We start from the raw sequence: 22,500 nt of genomic DNA on the forward strand, positions 1-22,500 counted from the left end.
ATCACTCCCATCACCCCTATACCCACTCACTGATATCATATATATAAATCACTCCCATCACCCCTCTCACTGATATCATATATACTGTATAAATGACTCCCATCACCCCTATACCCTCTCACTGATATCATATATATACATCACTCTCATCATACCCTCTCACTGATATCATATATATAAATCACTCCCATCACCCTTATACCCTCTCACTGATGTCATATAAATCACTCCCACCACCCCTATACCCTTGGCTCTGGCCTCATACAGTCACTTTGCCAGACGCACATTCGATAAGAGCCGCCTACTCAAGCAGGTACAGTGACGGGGATGGAGTTTCTGCAGCTCTGTGCGTACGTCCAGGCGAGGTGAGGCTTTAGTCTGTAGTGTTATATCACTCATGTATGAATATTAATGATAGTGTGGCTGGGGGGGGGGCTCTGTGTAGTAGCGGCTTGCTACCTCTGACACACATTCAAACCTGTGCGCTTTGTACCGTTAGTCCCTTCCGCTACGTCGCACCCACACAAACAAAGAAATGTTGCACACAATTGGATATGAGGTCATTATGCTCGGCGGTGGTTCGTCTTGGAGAACACTAGGATGCTTAAAGTCTTGGCTGTAAATAATTGATGTGCTCTCAAATGTACCGGCGGTTAGCTTGATATGGCCGTATATATATATCCTCCCAATGTTTGTGAGACACGACAAATATGACCATCCAGAACGGGCCAATATTGTCCGTCGCACATCGCTCCTATAAATGTGCAGCTGTGAAGCCCAGGGGTGGAGGAAAGACATGACCCGTCCAGTGTAGATATGAGATATGGGATGAGACACATGACCCGTCCAGATATGAGATACGAGATGAAAGACAATGACCTGTCCAGTGTAGATATGAGATACGACTTGTTTGGACAACAGCGCCGCAGCAGCAGCAGCAAGGGCAGTGTGCATTTGGCGGTAACACAGACGGTGCACATCTGTCAGTGTGGTGTTGACAGGAGGTGGAGGGAGCAGAGAGCCAGCTGTGAGACTCAGACGTGTAGGATGGAGGCTGACAGGACCTCTGCTTTGAAGTGACAGCTAGCACCATCAGTCAGCTACAGCGTGTCACAGGTGTCTAGGGGCCAGTGAGCGGGTGACAGGTACAGCCGGGAGACGCTCGCTGGCTCTGGCACTACTTGTAAAATATTGCTCTTTGGTTGAAGGTCCCCCCAATGGACGGAGCTGTTCAAATAGCAATCTAGTTTCACAACAGCAAATGCTTCAAATCCAACATTTAAAGCAACATTGGCTTCTACATGAATTTCGGTTTTGCTACTCTCCATTGCCGATTGAATAGTGACCTCCACCCGTTCGATGAACGCTTGTTCAACGTTTGTTCTGAACAGATGTGTCCGGTCGGTCTTCCCCGGTGTTGTTCCACATTTTGTTTCCCTTAAATGTGTTTCCCCTGTATGGGATACCCTCGATTTCAGGCCATCAGAAGAAAATGACAACATCGTTTAAATTCTTGAGGATTGTTTTCCTGTCGTTGGCTTTTCAAATGATAGACCTTAAGGTCATTTATTAAGCGCATTCCCGCTACGATCATTTCTTCGGACAGAAAAAGTTGGAAAAATCCTGCGCTCTGGCACACAGGAACTTGGAAGCAATGTGTTTTATGATACCAGAAGAGCAAGTTTGTTTGGAATAAACAGAAGAAGAACCGAGTATACAGGTCGTTAGCATGAACAGCGATAGCCACCATGGCTGAGCAGACAGAAGAAAACTGTTTTAAGAGAACTGAAAACTTCATCAACAGAAAATCGCAGTCACAGCATTGTACAGTATGATGGGGGGGAGGACTTAGCACTTTAAATCAGAGCAAATGCATCAATTTAAGTGGCTCAATAAAATGTCACTTACCTTGCAGACACCTAGCAGAAGAAATATTCATGACAGTAGTTTGCATGTTGGCTACACTCCCACTGTTAACCATGACAGCACTTCAGTTTACTGTACGTCCCTCCTCTGTTCACTTGAGTCATATGGAGCCTTGACCGCTTCATACATGGAGAACAGACCAACACATTCATATCAACCCGTTTTCAAACCGCTATGCCACAAAGCCTACTGAGAACTGTACCGGCTTAAAGGGATAGTTTGGATTATTTGACGTGCGGTTGTTTTGAGTTACTTATCGATAGTCAGTGTGTTAGCTGCAGTTGAGCCCGGTCAGCGCCTCCCGCAGGTTGGAGAGAGAGGTACAGGAGGAGCAGATCGAGCAGCAAAGCTTCTGTGAGCAGTGCCCAGCAGCAAAACATATCGCCACCTAAGGCCCAGCTAAACAAATCAATATCAGTTTGAGTGTACACTTTAGGAACATTTTCAGTGCTTTACCTTGGGTCAATTAACAGCCCTTTCCTTTTGGAACTACATCTTCTCAACTGTAGAACGTCTGTATTCCTACACACTACTGCACACGGTATTCCTCCGCAACAGCAGGTTTCTGACCCAAACAGCGATCTACAGCGTAATACTGTGTGCGGCAGGCATACAGTAGGAATACGGGCTGTTCCGTAGGAATATGGAAGTTCAATAGTTGAGAAGATGTAGTGCCAATTGGGTTTCAAAGTAAAGCTCTGAAAATGTTGTTAATATAGCATACACTTAAATTGATATTGATTTGTTTCGCTGGGCCCTCTTTTAGATTGGGTAAAATACGTTTAGCTGCTGGCACCATTCACAGCAGTAAACTGCTCTACTTCCCTGACTTGGCTGTTTTCTCCACACTAACCAGGTTCTACTGCAGGTAACCCACTTGACTATCGATGAATATTGTAGTTCATACAACCCCCACTGTCAACCAATCCAAACGATCGCTTTAAGACTTGCACTCTGCATCCAATGGCTGTGGCCGTATCAACCAAAGGCCACTGCGTGGTCTGTGTGAAGCGACAGAGTTCTCTTATCAGCGGCGAGCAGAAAGCAGGTTGTGTGGCTGTTCTCCTGCAGGAAGCAGAACAGATGGAATACGTACTGTAAGAGATGGGGACATCCAGATCGCCCTGCCAGGACATCTGGCCTAAATCGTCTACTGAGTGCTGCGCTGGAAAAACACAAGAACAGCCACTTGTTTACTCGCTTATTCTCACGCCAGCTCAGCTACTTCCTTATTAAAAAGCTTATTAAGGAATTAAGTGGGGCAGTAGTATGGGGAATCAGCAAAGGGAGTGTGCTAGCATGCTACGTTCACACTGGAAGCTTACCAAGTAGGGAAATGTAACATTCAGATTGGAATCGTGGCCTTAATCATACATAATACATTTGTGGGCGGAATCTAATTTAGACTATTAGACATTTATTGGTGTATTTTACGAGAGGTCACTTTAAACTAAAGTAATATTCCACTTGGTGACTGTATGTCCAACATTTTAGAACATAATGGAATATTTAGAGATATACCTCCTGTTTGGGAGCCAATATCTACTTTTATTTTGGCTACTTTTACTGTAAAGCAAGAGTAGAAAATACAAAGTGACGATGGACCTACTCCAAAACGCTACAAACTCATTCAGCCGCATCTGATCTTATAGTCGTTTATATTCTACTTTTCATAGCGGTCAAGTGCCAAGTAACCCCCATGTTACAACTAAGTGGAATATTGCTTTAAACGAGATTCTGAATCGTAATGTTGAAGCTGAAGCAAGTCAGTCGCTTTCTTTTTTTTAAAGAGCATCACTATTAGGAGAGAAGGATGTAAGAAGGAACTTCAGTGTTCATCGAGTTCCATTCATTTGCATTCATTTCTTCAGCTTCATTCACTTATATGAAGTGATACTCTACGTGTGGCCATCTTGTGCCTGGCATATGTTGTAATAAGTGTCAGGACAGAGGGGGAGACACTCGATCATTCCCTCCCTTATAAAGAGACATGGCTGTTTGGCTAGCGGCGGCTGCTAGCTTCTCGCATACGCAGCAGCGACTATGTCACATAAAGCCGGTAATGCAGGGCGACAGCCCGCTGAGCCCTGACCGCGCTGGTGAAGCTCACCTGCTCAGTAAGCAGGAACAACTTTTTACACGGGCCATTCATTGACATTTTTATTCTAGGGTCTAGTTGCAGGCATGTCGTTGAATGATCCGTCTTGGCTGAACGGGCGTAAAAGTTCCTTATGTGGAAAAACTACGTCATGAACTTTTCTCAATAGTTTTTTTTTGTAGCAGTCTTAGTTAAACGGGAATCCCAGATCATGTCGTTTTTCCAGCTCAATCTGTAACTTTTTATTAGCAAAAGGAGAGCACACGGTGCATTTCCATGGCCATTCGAGACACCGTCTCAGGCACGGGTTCCTCCGTAAGTAGGAGCCTGCTCTGATTAACACAGCAGCCTTGTTGGCGAGCGTTAACCTTTTCAAACAGAGAAGTGGAGCAGAGCTGACAGTGGGTCTGTGGACCCACTGTGTAGAAGTCCACGTTCAAAGTGAAAATAGGTCTGAATGAAGGTTGATGAGCCCCTGCATCTCTCTCTCTCTCTCTCTCTACAATCTGGCCTCCCAGAGTGTCTAGTCTGACGACGACTAATAAGACTCTGGGACAGACGGATGACATTTCGGGGGTTCCGGTGTCGAGCGCGCCGCCGCGCCGAGACTTCCACTTCCCGTCGTCGTTTACAGTCCGACCACGTCTCATATGCAGATATCTGTTTATGGAGATTAGCCGAAATGCCGTCTGGACCTAAACGACAAAAAGTATCGATCGATCAACTCCGACTCTAACTGCAACCCTAAACACCGGCCACCGAATGGCGATCGTGGATCTGACTGACCTGGACAATGACACACTGGACTGGCTTGCCTCAACGGAGCTGAAGGTCTAAGGACATACGCCAGAAGAAGAACTCCAACTCCATTCTCGCGTCAGTCGGACTGTAAACAATGAGCGTGGCGCAGAAGGCTTGGCGCGGATGAGCGCTCTACAACCGGAAACCCCCGAAATATCAGCCATCTGTGCGTGCCAGAGTCCTATAGTAGTCCTATATTAGTGGTCAGACTGATAGACTGTGGGTTTCCCTGATTGCTCTCTCTGTCTCTCTGTCTCGTGCTCTCTTTCTCCTACCATCCAACTATCTGGATTCACAAGTGCATTATGTTCCCTGTGATTGGTTTGTGTGTGTGTGTGTGTGTGTGTGTGTGTGTGTGTGTGTGTGTGTGTGTGTGTGTGTGTGTGTGTGTGTGTGTGTGTGTGTTGGTGTGCGTGTGCATGTGTGTGTGTGTGTGTGTGTGTGTGTGTTTGTAAGAGAGAAAGTGCATCGGTTAATGTCTTTAGTAGGGTTCTTGGGTAGGATTATTTGAAATTGTCGATGTATGATTGGGACCGACGCTTTAAGCTGTTATATCGGTCGGCGGAGTGATTTCGCAGAAGCATGAGAGCCTCGGATATGACATTTCTGGAATTTGAGAGAATGTAAAAACGCCTGTGTGCGTCTGATCGTACAGTAATGAATCCCCCAGAGAGACGGGTGGAGGAGGATGGAGGAGGATGGAGCATACCTTTCAAGTGGCTGCGTCCCAGCGTCACAAACCCAGAGGAGATGTAGTTGTGCAGGTCCTGGCCTCCAGAAGGCCTGCGGAAGTTCTCTCTGTCATAATGCCCTGTGGAGGAAAAAACATTGTGACAAATACATATTTTAGAAGATCAAAAATTGAATCCCAAAAAAGCAAAAAAGCATTTTTTTTTTTTTTTTTTAAAGCACTCCTTCTTTTAGATTCAACATGATCTTTATTGATATGGAGTTATTTTTTAACGTTCAAGAGAACCATGCCATTTCAAAAAGTAAATATTTTAGTTGAGTCTTTCACCAAAATACTAGGGATAAAGGGGTATTGGTTTTGTGTCTCTGGCTGACGCAGGTAGCCTTGCACTGATGAGCATCATTCACTCTGTTGTTTGAGACAGCTTATGAAGGAGCAGCCGATCATGACAAGAATACAAAATGAGACTAAAACGACCCCTAAACTGCCTCTCAGTTGGGATCATCAGCATCATCTTGGTTGAGGTTGATCCCAGAGGTCCAAGCTGCAGGATTTAAGACTTCAATGTGATTTATCAAATGCCCTTTGTAATAATCACGCTGCGAAATGGCATAAGGCTTTTTGACTCTAACGTTCAGAGGGGAGATTCTTAGCCTTTTGATAACGCTGAGTTTGTCTTTAAAATAGATAGAGATTTAAGGAGAGAGATATTGGAGCACTACAGGTGTATCTATGGATTGTGGCTTGTGTGTGTGTGTTCCTCCCACTTTATTTCCCAGGTGTTAGAAGATCACTTTGTAATACTTTGTACTTTGGACAATTTGTCCCGGATCACTGTTGGTTCTGCTAGAAACCAATCGTGTAATTGAGAGTGCGGGTCGAACACAATGGAGCGAGACGAGGTACCTGCCAGCGCTCTGACGGCTTCCATTTGCCCCCGTCAATCATGTCCCCAAAATGTCTAACACAAAATAATGGCATGCGGAGTAAAGGAACCAGGGACGAAGAAAAGAGAAAGCCCGGGGTCTATAGAGTTGGCTTGTCAAATCGCCCCTCCTCCTCCTCCTCCCTCGCTCCTCTCTCTCTGTTACTGCTAGACTCCTTCTTTAACTGGCAAACAGTTAAACGCCTCTACCTCCAAGGAGTCACTTCAAAGTCAATAGCTTCACTCAGACCTCGGGGCCCTTGGAAGGCGAGATCGAACAGCATCTCAAATTGTCATAATGAGGAGAAGCACCTGGGACCGTAAGGCCCTTGGTCTTCGTTGCATTGAAGTTTTGACACAAGGCTGCGCTCCAAAAGCCGGTTTCTTTTTATTTTTCCCTTTTTCTCTCAGGCCCAAAGGACTAACAGTAAACTGATTACTGACACACGCTGGCCATCGCTGTTAATTGGGGACCTCGCCGCGAGAAAAGTTGTGAATACTCGATGAAGCAACGAATTAACATGTTTCCCCCGCGTCCAATTTCTTTGTACACAAGTTATCTGGAACAGTGTGGCAGTGTAATATCTATGTCAGGGGTGTCAAACATACGGCCCGGGGGCCAGAACCGGCCCGCCAAAGGGTCCAATCCGGCCCACAGGATGACTTTGCAAAAGTGTGAAAATTGCACTGAGTAGATGTTCTTCAAATGTACCTGTAGGCCTCATCTTTACCCTAAAAGACAGAAATGTGGAGGTGTAATTTATAGCATTGATTGTCTGGTCGGTCGGAGGGGAACTGGAGGGAATAGCGTGATCCTCCCACGTGCTACTTCCTGCCGGTTCAGCTCCCCGCTGTCAGGTGAAAAGAAGCGGCTGGCGACTGCACATGTGTCGGAGGAAGCAGGTGCTAGTCCATGGCTCCCCGCAGATCGGCAGAGGGGGTGCTGCAGCGACTGGGCAGCAAGGGGGAATTGGCCAAGTACAATTGGGAGAAAATGGGGGGGATGAGAATAAAAGAAGAAAAACGATGCATTGATTTTCTTTGTCTGGCCCACTTGAGACCAAATTGAGTCCCATGTGGCCCGTGGACTCAAATGAGTTTGACACCCCTGATAGATGCTACAGCGCAGTACCTGTATCTACATGTAGGTGACGGCCGGCTAACAGGTTGAAATGCTGATGATTGCTAACCTTTGCATCATCCAAGGACAGAAGCCGCCGGGGCTGGATTCAGGCAGTTTGAGATGCTGACTGCGATATAAAGCGCTCCCATGTGGCCAGATGAGTCTATATAGTCCCTTATTATCTCAGTAAACGTTTCTGGAAATAGCCTTATCTACAGCACACTGTGCAATGAAAAATGATTCAACCGTTAAAGAATATAACCACACTAGTGATATACAGTATATATATATATATATATATATAAAAGAAAAAGAAAAAAGAAAATCAAAGCTTAAGTCCTTTGGTGAAAGTGCAATGTACAATTTAATATGATTTAATATTTCAACAGGAGTTCAGCGAGGTAGCCGCAGATAGTGTGTCCCAGGTAAGGTAAGGTAAGTAAGGTAAGCCTTATTATTCCAATAGGGAAATTTGAAATAAACTTGTAAGAAACAGTGCCACCTCTGCACATCCCCGTTGTCACACTATAGGCTTAATGATATTCCCATAATGTGAAGAGCCTATTGTCACAGCATCACATTATAGATTTACCGCACAAAATGAAACAACAGAGAAAAAGATGATTGGAATTCATTTTTGGAGTCTCAATGAAATTGAAGTGACAACGCACACTGAAAGTAGGCTACTATCCACGCTAAAAGATGACACATTTCAATACCATTCATTTCAAGGCATATATCTGTTCTGAAACACTATTTGGAGCAATGGGATTAAGTGTATGCCATAATACTGCTGATGTTTTTAGTTCAGATCCAGTGCATAAGCTATGTTGCATCTGACCACTCTTTTTATTATCTTTCTCCTCAGTCTGTGCTGTAACACTCTCCAATTTCCTGTAGCTGTTGTACAATTGATCTTTTTCTTTTTCTTTTTATTGGCATAATTAGAATCCATTCATTGCCTACATACTGAAATTAGTGACAAAAAAAAGATTAGGAAGAGACACTGAATTAATACACCGCATAGCCATAGACTGACTGACGCTTATGACAGCACCAATACATTCAGGGTACTGTATACAGCACATTTTAAAATCTATAGTATCTTCTTGTCTAACTTCTCATCAGTAATCCAATCGATTCCACTCCTATGAGTATCTTCACCCAAAGCCCTCCTGCTTCCCTCTGCCTGGAATCAGAGCTTATAAAGCAAGACTGTCTCCAGAGGAAATACAATATGTAGAATACCCAACATGCCACAGTGCTCCATGGAGTCATAGCTCAATGGATGCCTCCAGATACTGTCTGAATACTCGGGAACTTAATTTAGATCCATACAGCTACTTCACCAGAGGAAATGACAGAATGACTCCACAGCCCAGCCACCAGGTCTGTTGAAGCCGGCCAACTCACATCTTCTGTGAGACAAACAACTCATGTTTGGTCTCTATACAGGAATCTCTAGACGTCAACAATCCACTTCAAGGACTTCCAAATCCTCTAAATATGACGGACAAACCAGGAAAAAGCTACAAGTCCACAGAAGACTACCACTCCAGCCAGCCAGCTACTCCGTTCAGGTGCTGAATTGTAAATAATCAGTTTTTGAAAGTATGAATTCCATACAACAGTCGAACCAAAGTGTCAATCAGTACAATCCACTATGCCAAGTATGCTCTGTACTCTGCTGTCATCATTGCCTGGCCTACGCTATAACCTCTCAGAATCAAGCCTGAGGCCACATCCTCAGGTCAGAATCAAGCCTGAGGCCACATCCTCAGGTCAGAATCAAGCCTGAGGCCACATCCTCAGGTCAGAGCGCTGCTCAGGGTAACAGGAGCCCAAACCAACCACAGCACTGTGAATGATGATGAAGAGGTGATGGAGACAATGACATGAGGATGCCATAAGAGGCACCATTTTGCAACACTATTTCAAGATTTCTTTATTTCCACAAATCCAGGCAGCATTAGCCTGCCAACCAGCAGAAAAACCAAACGCCACCATGATGTAAGAGCTCAAAAGCTTGGAGACCTGGGAGGATCTCAGGTACAAAAGCTTATAGCTCACGAAGCTGGATGAGATTCATCTCTGCTAAATTGTCCTGGACTCATCAGGTCTTCAGCTTGCATCTTTCCTCTAACCATCTCTGGCAGACTAAAGGTGCTCTTATGCTCGAGCAAAGCTCCGTGGGGGTGGGGCCCCGCGAGTCTCCGTGAGTCACCGTGCAGACCTCGCGCTGGGGCAGATGCCATTATACTCAGAAAGTGATCAGCATGTATTGTGTGCATTGTACAATGGTGAAAACAGCCCGTGAAAAGTCGCAATGAAACGCTGTGCAGTACTGAGTGCGCTTTCACTCTCAAACGACCGCACATCAGCACATGAAGGACTCACCAAACTTGTTTTTACTGAAAGCCGTTTTTACTACTCAGCCCTGATAGCCTACTACTCTGTGCTGCTTTTAATCTCTCTCAATAATGCTCTCAACACAACACATTTACTTGGTGAAATGACTAAAAACGAACAGTTGCAAATCTAAGTTTATAGCCTACCACATGGGTCAAGAAATGTGGCGAAAACACAGCTCAGTGTTCAGGGCTCAATGGTTTGAATGCGGCCATGTTTGGAGAGAAGCTCGCGCTGTTAGAAAAAAAGTCAGGCACAACGCGAGCGGCCGCTGGAGCTAGCGAATAACCACGCCCAATAAATTTACGTAATTTGACGCGCCCGCCCCTCGCTCCACCCCCGCGCCCTTCACGGCAGGGTGAGCATAATTCAGCCTTAAGCCCTGCACTGGTGGCGGATGCTGTCAGTAGGAGCCTGAACTGGACTGAAGAGGGCGCTAGAGAGGCAGTGAGGAAGACGACCTGCAGCCATAACAGCAACTCATGGCTAAACAGCCAAAGAAATGCGGATCAAACAAATCCAACAAATGCTACTGTACGGCAGTAACCGAATTTGGGAACAAACATACCTCATAAACTTAATTATTCAACTAATTATTCACTTCTGATAATGTTAATGAATGGAGCTGCAGCCACACCACAGCTATCTCTTTCTAACCCAGCTGTGTCTGCTAGGATTTGTCAGCAAGATAAGGAACGCCCACACAAATGTCAGACACACCCCAACACACACACAAGCAAGCACGCACGCACGTGCACGCACACACACACACACACACACACACACAAGCACGCACGCGCACACACACACACACACACACACACACAAGCACGCACACACACACGTACACACACACACACACGTACGCGTGTGCACTCTATGTCTGCAGATGCCTCCAGGGCCCTATGGTTTTTCATGTTGTCCCACAGGTATACCCTGTAATGGAGAGCGTGCCATGAGTTGTTTGACAATCATTGGAGAGAAGGGAGGAAGCGTGGCACGCCTTTGATTGCAGTAGTTTCATGTTTTTAAAACGCCAACCCTGTTTTAGCATCACAAGCTTATCTGGCTTATTACCTTACATCTTGACAGCTTAATTAGGCTACTTCTCTTATAATGAATGCTCATTGTCCTTGATGTTGGGACTTTACACACAGAATCCAAATACGATAGAAATTATTTTTTATGCATTGATGATCGTTTGCAATTTTGACCATGCCCTTTTCTGGTTTTATTTGAATACAAATGCAGATACAAATATTTTTTCTGATGGAATAGATACAGACAATGGCACCGCTACATCCCAGGTTCTTGCTCTCTCTCTCTCTCTCTCTCTCTCTCTCTCTCTCTCTCTCTCTCTCTCTCTCTGTCTCTATCTCTCTCTGTCTCTCTCTATCAATTCAGTTCAAAGAGCATCACTGGCATGTGCACATGTTGCCAAAGCATAGATACATGATCTCTCCCCCACCTCTCTCTCTGGAATTCATCTTGACAAACTATGAAATATATGCATTATGTACAATCAGAGACATTTTTATCTGTCACTCACTAGGGCTGATTTTATTTTTATTTTTTAATCAAAATCACAGTATGGCCTACTGCAATTTTCGAATCACAGGAGGCACAATATTTGTTAAAGGCTAAATGTGTGTCAAAATACCATCACAAATCATATCGCAATTGCATTATCAGTCAAAAATAATCACAATTAGATGGATTTTTCAAAATGGTTCAGCCCTATCACTCCCTGCAGAAAGTACAGAACACAATGAATGCTTAATGTTGTTTGGTCCGTGACTCCTTATATTTTTCTGTATGTGGCCCACAACCAAAAAAAGTTTGCCCACCTCTGTTTTAAAACATCGTCCTAAAGTTGTTCTGACATCACTATAGTGTCGACTCCCAAAGGAATTATAGCGGAAAAATTAACCTAACTACTAAAAATGACTTTGAATTGCTCTGCCTACAAAGTGTGGATGTCAAGTCGCTAGTCCTATTTTCACAGCATCACACACACGCTTTACTGCACGAAATAAAAGCACAGAGAACAAGATTATTGATCTCTTGTCTGGAGTCTCAAGGAAAATTAATTGACAATGCACACTCTATAAAGCACTATCCACACTATACGACAGATTTATCATTCCATTTGTGTATTACATCTGATCTGAAACAGTAAGTGGAACAGCCAGATTAATGCATGTCATATATTGGTGATTTACATTTGAAATTCAAATCCAGAACACAACCAATGTTGCATGTCATCACTCTGTTTCTACTGCCTTTATCGTAACACTGTCCCATTTAGTATATATAAGTATAGTATTTAGTATGCTGTAAAACTGCTCTCTTTGGCGTATTTATAATCATTATGGTATTTTTGTATTAGATATATTTTATATTCCTTAGTCTGTTGCATCCCATGAAAATAATTCAACATCTCTATCTTCTTCTCCCATGGACTCTGTGCTTTGATACTGTGACCCAGTAGGTGGTTTTACTCCAGGGAATCTCTACAACTGCCTGGAGTCACTAGGGCCATCTTATAAAACAAGACTCTCCAGAGGAAGCAGAAAATGCAGACTACCCAACATGCAACGTTTCCCCATGGAGTCTGCAGTTCAGTGAAGCCCACCAGATACAGGATGCCTATAGCTCTATGTCTGTAGCTCTGTCAGAGGCCATAAGGAACAACAGAGTTGTGGAGAAGCAGAGCAGGGTTGGCTGTGGGGGCGAGGAGCAGCGAATGGACTTCTTCGCCGTTCCTGCGTGCACACTAGGCTCTCTACAGGCTCAGAGCCAAGATCTTTGAAATGAAACTTCTGCCGAGGGAAGATGATGACTTTCAAGATGAAACCTATGAGGATGGGCATGTCCAGCCCAAAGAATCCCCTCAGGCTGGGCGGTGCGTATTAATCCTGTGAAGCACTCAAACCGAATGGTGAGGCATTACAGTCCACTGGAGGTTCACTCTGTCAGCAGAGCCTACTTTGTATAGCCTCCCTTCACCCAGCCCGAGGCCACGTCTTCAGACCAGACATGTTACTAACCATTTCTCCTTTTGCCCAGAATTTTGCTCAGATGATTTTCTCATACAGTATGAACTATAACTAAGCAAAATCTTGAAAAGTGTTACATGTTGCTTTTACATTTTTGTTCAGTTTTAGGATAATATCATACTAGAAATTGCACTCTTCGCGTGCTTTTCTAGGGTTGAGACGATGGACCATGGGTGCACTTTTTTTGGGATGTGACCAAACTCATGCCAAAATTCAAGTCCCCAGCAGTGCACCCCCCAATTTTGAAGTCAATCAGACGAACGGTTCTTGAGATACATGAAAGCCCAATTCTGATTGGTCGAATTTCACGGAATTCAACACTAAATTCGACACTGCGCTTTCTTGGATCCCCGGCAGCGCACTCCCAAAGTTTGTGGTCGATTGGATGAACAGTTCTCGACATAAAACACTTTTTGTGTTGCCAGTAGGTGGCACTATGACTATGCACAAGTCCAAAATTCAGCGCCACACTCCACTGGGTTCCCAGCAGCGCAAGTCAATTGGATGAACGGTTCTTGAGATAAACCGCTTTTTGTGTTGCCACTGCCAGTAGGTGGTGCAATGTCGCATGTGTCCGAATTCCACAAAATTCGGCACTGCACTCAGTAACCGCCCCAATTTATATTTTCCCAATGCCGGATTCATACCAAACCCCTGAAAAGTGTTTCGGCAAAGTTTGGAGGCGATCGGAGCAACGGTGTGCCTTGCAACTCATATGGACATGCACAAAATGACATCACTTGCCCACAAATTAAACTCAAATCAACTCTCAATAACTCTCAAATGAAATGAATGCCTGCTAAACTGCTTACAGTTTTTTTTTAATATACGTGACATTATGTGCAAAAATAAATCGGCATTGTTTTTTGGTGGAGTTCTCCCATTATAAATTAATTGTGAGACTTTGTAAGATTTGGCCATTTCTACATTGAGAAAAGAGATACAGTTTATTTCCTTTCTTCTCGTCATTGTTAGCATTATTCCCATTGTCAATGTACAAAAAATAATAATCAATCACATCTCCCCTGGTGCGCCTCCATGCCTGGACATCAGGTACAGTGTGGTACCTGCAGCACACACATGCCTGGACATCAGGTACAGTACACTGTGGTACCTGCAGCACACACATGCCTGGACATCAGGTACACTGTGGTACCTGCAGCACACACATGCCTGGACATCAGGTACACTGTGGTACCTGCAGCACACACATGCCTGGACATCAGGTACACTGTGGTACCTGCAGCACACAACTATAGGCTGGTAAGTCACAGTTGTAACCTGGGTGCAGAATAGCACGTCTTAAATCCCACAGTGGCAGTTATTTGGATTAATCCCTCCCTACTCCATTTTTGCACTTTACAACTGATACATCTCAAAATACATATTAATTAGGTTAAAAGCGGGGGGGGGGGGGGGGGGCGAGGGGGGGTGATCCCCCAGGTTCCTGTTCATGTTTTAGAAATGTATAATCCTTGTGCGGCTGATTAAGAGATTAGAATCTTACATTTTGATGAGTGTAAAACAATTAGCACTGCCCCAAAGCTTCAGATCTGGGCCTGAATGCATTCTTCAAATTGACTGCTTGCTTTAAAGTCTTCTTTTAAATTCCTACAGGAATAACCGGTTATTTTCCCCAAAAACACGCCGTGTAACATCAACAGACATTATTCAGACCACCGGTACAAACTCCCAGCAGCACAACAGCACTTAACTCACTTGTTTAACACCTGAAAAAATGACCCAAGCCAGAGCGATTGGCACAAAGCATGTAGGTCCAGTCCAGGATTGGCACAAAGCATGCAGGTCCAGTCCAGGACTGGCACTGGCCACAGAAAAAGTATTAGCTACTTGGGAAGCATCCATAATATTGAGCATTATTGGTTTGACAGATCACTTCTGGGTCGAGGTGAAGCTTTACTCAAGACTGCTTCGACTGATAATTTGGAGGACTGGAATTCAAAACCCAAACCGATTTAAAGTGATAATCTGCTAGAAGCTAGGATCTTCTTGACCTGATTTTGTTGACATCTCTGGTGCTCAGCGCTCATTGCTGTGGTGTCCTCTGCACTACACTTCCCAGAGATCACCTGTCAATTAAACAGTGTTTCCAGTACTGTGCTGACTTTTTTCCTTGGATTTTCTGATGATGCAGTTTGAGTTTCTATAGGTGGCGCTCTTCCCTTTGTCTTTTCAGCCATGGTGCTATAACTACCGTAATCAGTTCTTCTTCTACTTCTTGAACAGCTGTTGCAACTGCTGGAAATGTAAAACACATCACTTTGCACGCAGGTAAGAGCGACCAGACTCCAGGTGCTTAGAGCAAAAGGTGAAAGCTTTCCTGAACTGGCTATAGATTGAGCCACTTCTGCATTTCATCAATAGTGAGAAGAATGGATATAAAAATGGACATTATCTATATAAAAAGATTGTAGATTATTGCATTAAATATTGCAGGCTTCAGATAAGGAGAAGATTATTTCATGCTTATTGGTGACTATGTAGGTTATGGTGTAATCAATCAATTCTACTTTGGCGTAGCTAGAATTGAGTCAATAAATAGCTGATAGTGGCCCCTTCTATTTAAATTACATAAACTGTAGTCGACACCAGCAAAAAAAAGTACCTTTTTGGTCTGAAGTGCATGTGAGCAAAGCAGCTCACATCCCACGGTGGTGAGGTACAGTATATATATCAGCTCTCCCCTGAATCCCTGGGTTGTGGGTGGCGGTGGGGGATGGGGGCAACTTTGACACGAGAGTGAAACATAACACTGTTGAATCTGGGACACCATACTAGGGCACTTAGCAAACGAGCTGATCCCCGGAGCAGGGATCTGGAGACCGGATAAAAGGAGGAGGAACGGCGTCGCAAGACCGAATTATCTCTGGACAAAAAGCGCTCGTCTCCGGCAGAAGACGTTAATTTGCATCTCAATTTTTAGCCAATGCTGAGTAGGCTTATGGGACCCTGGCGTGAGGGCGAGGACAAATCAGCCAAGGCCTTGCGCTTAATTTGCCATATATTTCCTTCTATATTTTTCCTCTTAAGGAAGCTTAGAAGAAGAAGAAGAAGAAGGAGAAAAAAAGCTTAAGGATCACACCCAGACCCGGTCCATCTATTTCAGTGGGCGTCAATCAAAGTGACAGATTATGAGAGTGAGGAGGACATCTCCCTTCTCCAGAACTAGAAACTGCTGCACACATACAATGTACAGTATATCGCCCTTCAGAAATACTCTATGAAAAGCAGAGCAGGTTCACCTACCGTGGTTTGTTGCGTGGCTGTGAACTGGGGTGTAATGATTCTTGGAGGTTCGAACCGGTGTCTCGTCTTTGGACGACCCATCGAGCGATGCCATGTTTTCGTGCTCAAACTGAGATGGCATACTCCCTTGTTGCCTCAAAATGTCTGCCAGGGCTCTGAAGAGGAAAAGAAACAAATGAAAAAGTGTTAAACGGTTTAAGCGAGAACATTTCCCCTTTTCGCAATCACCACCAAAATGTGTTGTGCTCACACACACACACTCACACCCCCCCCCCCTTCCCCGAAGGGCCGGCACAATTGATTTAGCTACAGTTCACATTTGAATGGGAGTTTGAGAAAGGCACAGAGAGACGATGCATCCACAGCCACAGATCAGTTAGATTTTCAATGCTAACGTACAGAAGGTCCAGACAGAGAAGTCGCGTTCTTCATGCTTGATCGGAGTTCAGCACAAGGCAGCGTTTCTTATAGACTTAAATCAAATGTCTCTTCTTTGAGGCCGTGAAATAGAAATGTTCAAACTGATTTTTTTTTTATTTCCAACCACTTTTGTCATATGCTCCACCACTATTTTCAACTTTTGGAAGCACAGTGTCAGTTGGAAAAAATGAAGTGCCATCCGTTTAGTTTTTTTTTCAAAAGGGGTAATCTATCTATGTCAATGTCGAACTAAGGCAACCATACAGTCTACTTTTCTATAACTCTGTGACTTTGGGAGATGTAAAGTATATTAATAGCGTTTCCCTTCCAGGTTGAGCAGCACTATAACCATATCTTTTTCACAGACAGAGGCGACCTGATTTTAAATTGTCCCAGTTGGCTGCCAAGTCCTGTGCAGCAGGAGCTACAGCAGCGATTCCCAGTTCGCTGTAGGAAAAAGGGGGATTTGCAAGATATCAGTTACCGGTAATAAGAAGCGTCCACGTGTTGCAAAGTTTCCTAAGGCTTTCAGTGAAAGGCCACCAAAGTAGGCTATTTTTGATTGTTGTCATACAATATCAGGTCGCCTATATGCTATTTTGCTATCAATTGCACGGCAACAGTGGTGCATGGCGTATAAATGCCACAATTATTTTAAAGCACTAACAACAGACATATTGTTCAAACCTTTGGCTTTTTCTATCCCTTTTATTTCTGAACTGTCAGTGACTCTCCTGCTATTTCTGCCACTATTCAGTCATTGTCATGAACCTCATCTTTCTCACTTGTGCAACCTGAGAACAAAGCTATTCTCGCTCCACGACCGACTGACCGGGCATAAATTGCATCTTGGTTTGCTCTGGAGAAGGTCCAGATCAATAAAAGCCCGCTCAAATCACTGTTCTCTGGCTCTCACTCTGCCTTTTCCAATGGTTTTTTGGTGAAGGTCACCGACGAAGCAGCAAAGGTCTGGCAACATCTCAGCATTCTGCTCACACTCCTCCCTCGGCCGGCGCGGTAGAGAGGAGCTCTCCCCCACTTTTTCGGGAGGGAGCGAACCCTTGCCAAGTATGCAGCTAATCCCGTGTCCCAGCACTTCTTTTGGGTCACGGCCGTCAGCGTGTATGTCTCCCAGCCAGGGACAAACGTCTCTTTCAGCAGACATCTTTACCACAGCAGCACTATGCCGGATGATTGGCGAAAATAAACATCATCATAAAAAGCTATTATTGAGTGCCCACTGTGGCGAGCCTCCTCAGTTGTTTGTCCTCGCTCTCTCTCTCTCTCTCTCTATCTCTCTCGCTCTCTCACTCTCTATCTCCCTCCCTAAGCTCTCATGGCCACCACTCATAGTGGTGACATTAAGCAGCTCCTCTTGAAAGCATTGCCCCATGGCTATGATAGCAGAGACATAAACTTCACCGTGTCTTCATCTCTCCGTGTGGAGGGATGGGGGAATCTGCTGCATCATGAGTTTCGCTGCCTTTCTTTGTGGTACAAGTCTGTTGTTTCAATAAAAAAAATGAAAACGGTGTATAACAAAGTTTCACGAGTCCATTACGGATATAAAAAAAGCTGAGTGTGCTGCCTTTTTGAAAAGACGTGTGTTGTTTACCACTGGAGCTGCCTACCTTTTACATGTTCACGACATCAGCCTGTCACATTTGTGTTGACCTTAGAGACGAATATTCAATTGGTAAACAAGGAATTAATTGAGCCGCTGCTCTGCTTTGATGTCAGTCCAAGGATTTAGACTTTCACACCCGCAAGTCGCCACATTGTGTCTCTGAGCAATGAAGCTGAGTCATCTGCCTTGACATTTTAAAAGCAGCAGGCAGCGCTACATGACCAGCCCCACCTCATTGCCAATGTGACATTTTGTCAGGACCCTTGGCGAGAGGCCTACGGTACCCTTTCTCATCTGAAACCGACGTTGTGGGCGAGGCCAACGCTCGTCGCATGACGGGTACGTAACGACAGTGCCCTGTTGCGTTGTGTCTGAAGCTGACGTTGTGGTGCGAGGCGAACGCTCGTCACCTGACGGGTACCAACAGTGCCCTGTTGCGTTGCGTCTGAAACCGACGTTACGGGCGAGGTGAACGCTCGACACGTGACGGGTAACGACAGTGCCCTGTTGTGTTGCGTCTAAAACCGGCAAAACGTCAACTTAGGACACGATGGGAAGGAGAACGCCTTGACATGACCCAGGTATAACGATGCTCAGTTATCTTCACATACTAGAAGTTTCAAGTTCAAGGAACTTTCGAGTTCCTGAGAGGCAAGACATCCTCGTCTGCTCTGGCCCAAATGGAAATCAAGCTCAACTATTGATAATGGCAACGATTAAGCAACTGTGACCAGACAGGGTGAAAGAAAAAAAAAACAATATTTGAATCATTAAACCAAGCCTCACAAATTTAAAAGATCATGTTAAAACCACCAGATCACAATTTTCCTAGGGGGATGGGAGTCTCAGACGTCTTCAATCTTAAAAAAAGCAGAGTGAAGGGAGCAACAATTATCTCAAGAGATGTTATAGGATTCATTAGAAAGCTGTTGATGCAGCTGAGATCACTCGCTTCATTTGAGTAACTGACTGCAGTCTGCAGTCACGTACAGTTGGGAGGGGATGGTAATATCGAAATTCAACATAGTGACACAAAAATGTGAGAATACATATCATGGGGCAGAAAGTGAATGGTGTTATGTTGTGACCTTAAACAGGGGAACAGTAACAGGAGAAGGATGAAGAGACAGCAACACGCAGCTCTCACCGCCACTCGTCTGTATTGAGTTACATTTTAAACGATGCAAACAAAAGCATTTTTCCATACATTTATTTCAAGCATGAACACACTCCAGTCTCAGGACCGCATAGTGTCACGACGTGGTTACTGGTCAGACCCAACCTGTTACATCAGCACAAATCCAGCGACAGAGCGTTATTATGGATCACAGCCGTTCATCATGCGACGGAGAGTCTGAATCATAAGTCAGCATTTCCTGGTTTTGCTGTAGGAGAAAATCTGATTGGCTGGGCTGTTACGGAAGTCCGGCCCTCTGCGTGCATTGTTAAAAAAGTACCGCCCCACCAGTTGTTTCACGTAGTGTCCTCTAGTAAGAGAGTGGCGTCAGCGGAGGACCAAAATGCAAGAATCATTAGCCAATGAACAGCCAGGAATGGGTCTCGCGCTACTTTTGCATGCGAAAATAAAGCCGATAATGTACAATTTGATTCATTTCAAGGGATGAAAAACCCTTTCAAAGTACAACACTGTCTATTTTGTTGCAACTCGACAGTGCTGCTTTTTTTACTCAAGAGTTCCACTTTCTACTTCCTGGAAAAAAACTGGTCCATTGGAGTGAATGGAGATGTCAGAACTCTTCTATTATATGGCTCTGGTTTCACGCAAATAAGGAGGTCTGTGGTTGGTCAATTCATATGTTTGTCACGCATTTTGTTTTGGTCTCAGGGGGTGGTCCTTAACCACTTGTCAAGAGCTGTGCCCTCGACGTACACATCTATGACTGGCTTCTGTGAGACTACAGTTACCATGACTAGAGTATCTTTTTAACTTTCTCTAAATTGTTCAATTCATCTTTTTACCTACAACATGAAGTCTGAATTATATGACATTTTCTTACATTGAAACATATCTATTTTCCCTGCCATATGAACTACTAGGCTCTTACAGAGATAATAAGCACTTTACCAGCCAACCAGGACAAATACATGAATGTAGCTATTAGCTAGTGGAACTGTGTTCTGAGTCAGACACTACAGAGACCCATTTCACTGCAACCATGTTGAGGGTAAGTAAGGGATAATGGATAGTGAGCCGGTGATTACTGGCGAAATAATGACCGACAGGTGATATTCAGCCCGACGCGCAGCGGAGGGCTTAATCATTCACCTGAAGGTCATTATTTCCAGTAATCACCGGCTCACTATCCATTATCCCGCTTAGAACACGGCCTACAACTAAATCATTCAATAATCTGACAAAAATAATTATTCAAATAGATTTTTCAATAGTGTTTTCAACGACAAAGCGGTTTCATTCATAATTGGCACACAAGACACCACAGCTGCAACTGGTTGGCCTAAAAGTAGTGTCTTGCTGACAAAAGGCTCTTATCAACTGATTAATCCAGGTGTGGCAGAGCAGCGGTCGGTTGTCGAGAAATAATGACTGGTGAATCTTGTTGATTGACCAATCAGAATCGAGTATTCAAGAGAGCCGTGTTCTAATGCAGGTGTAATCAATAGGCCTACTATCAATTATGGGTCCATTAGGTGTTCCAGTGCCCTCATTCATGTAATTGGTTACACCTGCTTTACTTCCTTTACCACCTCAAAATGGTTGCTGTGAAAAGGGCCTATTGACTTGAGTCGGCCACATCCGATCAACAATTAATCAATAGATCACGACAGGCCGTGGTATATGCTCATTATACCACAGCTAAGGGTCGTGATTAGGTGTTTAAAGCACTACGAGTCACGCTGCTTTCAACACTATGTATCAGGTTCAGATCAGTTTGCCGGTTCCTTCGCATTAATGCACAGAAATGCGTCTATCTACGATAGCGTTAGCCATGGAGCTAATACCTGTAATGGCGCCGGTCAAGACCGCTGGTCTCACCCACTGCCACTCAGGGTGCTCTCCCATTGGCTGAAATGCTCTGTCGCTCAATCATCCGCTAATCTGATTAGCCAGAAATGCCGGAATGGATTATGGGATGAGTAGTTTCTTTACTCTTACGATATAATATGTGTCTTGTACTGTACCTAGCAGTTTTTTTTTTTACGTTTTTCTATGTTTTTTCAACTCTGAATCAAATGTTTCCTGCTCACGATTCTCTCAAAGACCCGTTGGCTTGGTTCCTGGCTAAAATAAGGATTTTTCTAAACGTGATTGAGAAAAATGAATGGGAACACTGACGTCACAGAAGCGTCACGTGACTATTGAGCTCTACAACTGCGACCACGTATGCACATGCATCCACGCCTTCATGCATTCTCACACACACACACACACACACACACACACACACACACACACACACACACACACACACACACACACACACACACACACACACCTCACTGCACATTTCTGAAATGCAGGATGTCAGGGGCTGCCATCCTGTGCCAAACACACACCTTCACACACACACACACACACACACATGCCAAATTTCAGCCTCCTAGGTTGAAAACTGTGCCCGCTACAGGGTGGGGACATTTTTGTCGACCGACCGACCAACCGACTGATCGACAGAACAACGACAGAGCTGTTGGTTACATGCTAAAAATGGCAGGAAAAAAACAGGTAGCTGCCAAAAAATAAGCAAAATCAAGTGTATTAATCAGGATATTGACCATCATTCAATCCCTGAGCATCTTTACTGCACCTTGTCACAAATTCTACAAAAGATTGTCAGGACTTCTAACCATTTCTCCATGAGAAAATCCCATCACTTGGTGTCTCGGTAATGATGATGATGATGATGGTGGAAAAGTGCCTAAGGTCTGCTTCATGAGGAAGTATTCATAAGTGTGCAAATGGGTTGAGCTGGTGACTGAGATGCCCCCCCCCCCCTTCCCCACTGCTTCAATGGCCATCAGTCTATTCAGTGAGCCACTTGTGGATGAAAGTCATGTCATTGTGGAAGACGCCACTCCCATCAGGATGAAAGCAGGATGAAGGTGATCATCATCATGGCTTTCATTGGCATTTCCTTTGCCTTCTAGCGCTGAACAAACTTAAACTATGCCAG

The 22,500-nt window shown here is 44.5% G+C and overlaps 1 protein-coding gene across 1 annotated transcript in view; it reads right to left on the reverse strand.

Annotated features, from left to right (window-relative positions):
* The window catches only part of shisa6 (shisa family member 6), a gene marked incomplete at both ends in the record, with an annotated part of 87,181 nt that overhangs the window by 63,019 nt on the left and 1,662 nt on the right, over nt 1-22,500 (reverse strand). Inside the window, 3 exons of the mRNA XM_083648821.1 lie at nt 3,023-3,091; nt 5,535-5,636; nt 16,300-16,454. Of these exons, the coding sequence (XP_083504947.1) occupies nt 3,023-3,091; nt 5,535-5,636; nt 16,300-16,454 (326 nt within the window). The remainder of the gene's footprint in view (nt 1-3,022; nt 3,092-5,534; nt 5,637-16,299; nt 16,455-22,500) is intronic.

The sequence above is a fragment of the Poromitra crassiceps genome, assembly GCF_964638095.1.
Source record: "Poromitra crassiceps genome assembly, chromosome: 13".
Lineage (NCBI taxonomy): Eukaryota > Metazoa > Chordata > Actinopteri > Beryciformes > Melamphaidae > Poromitra > Poromitra crassiceps.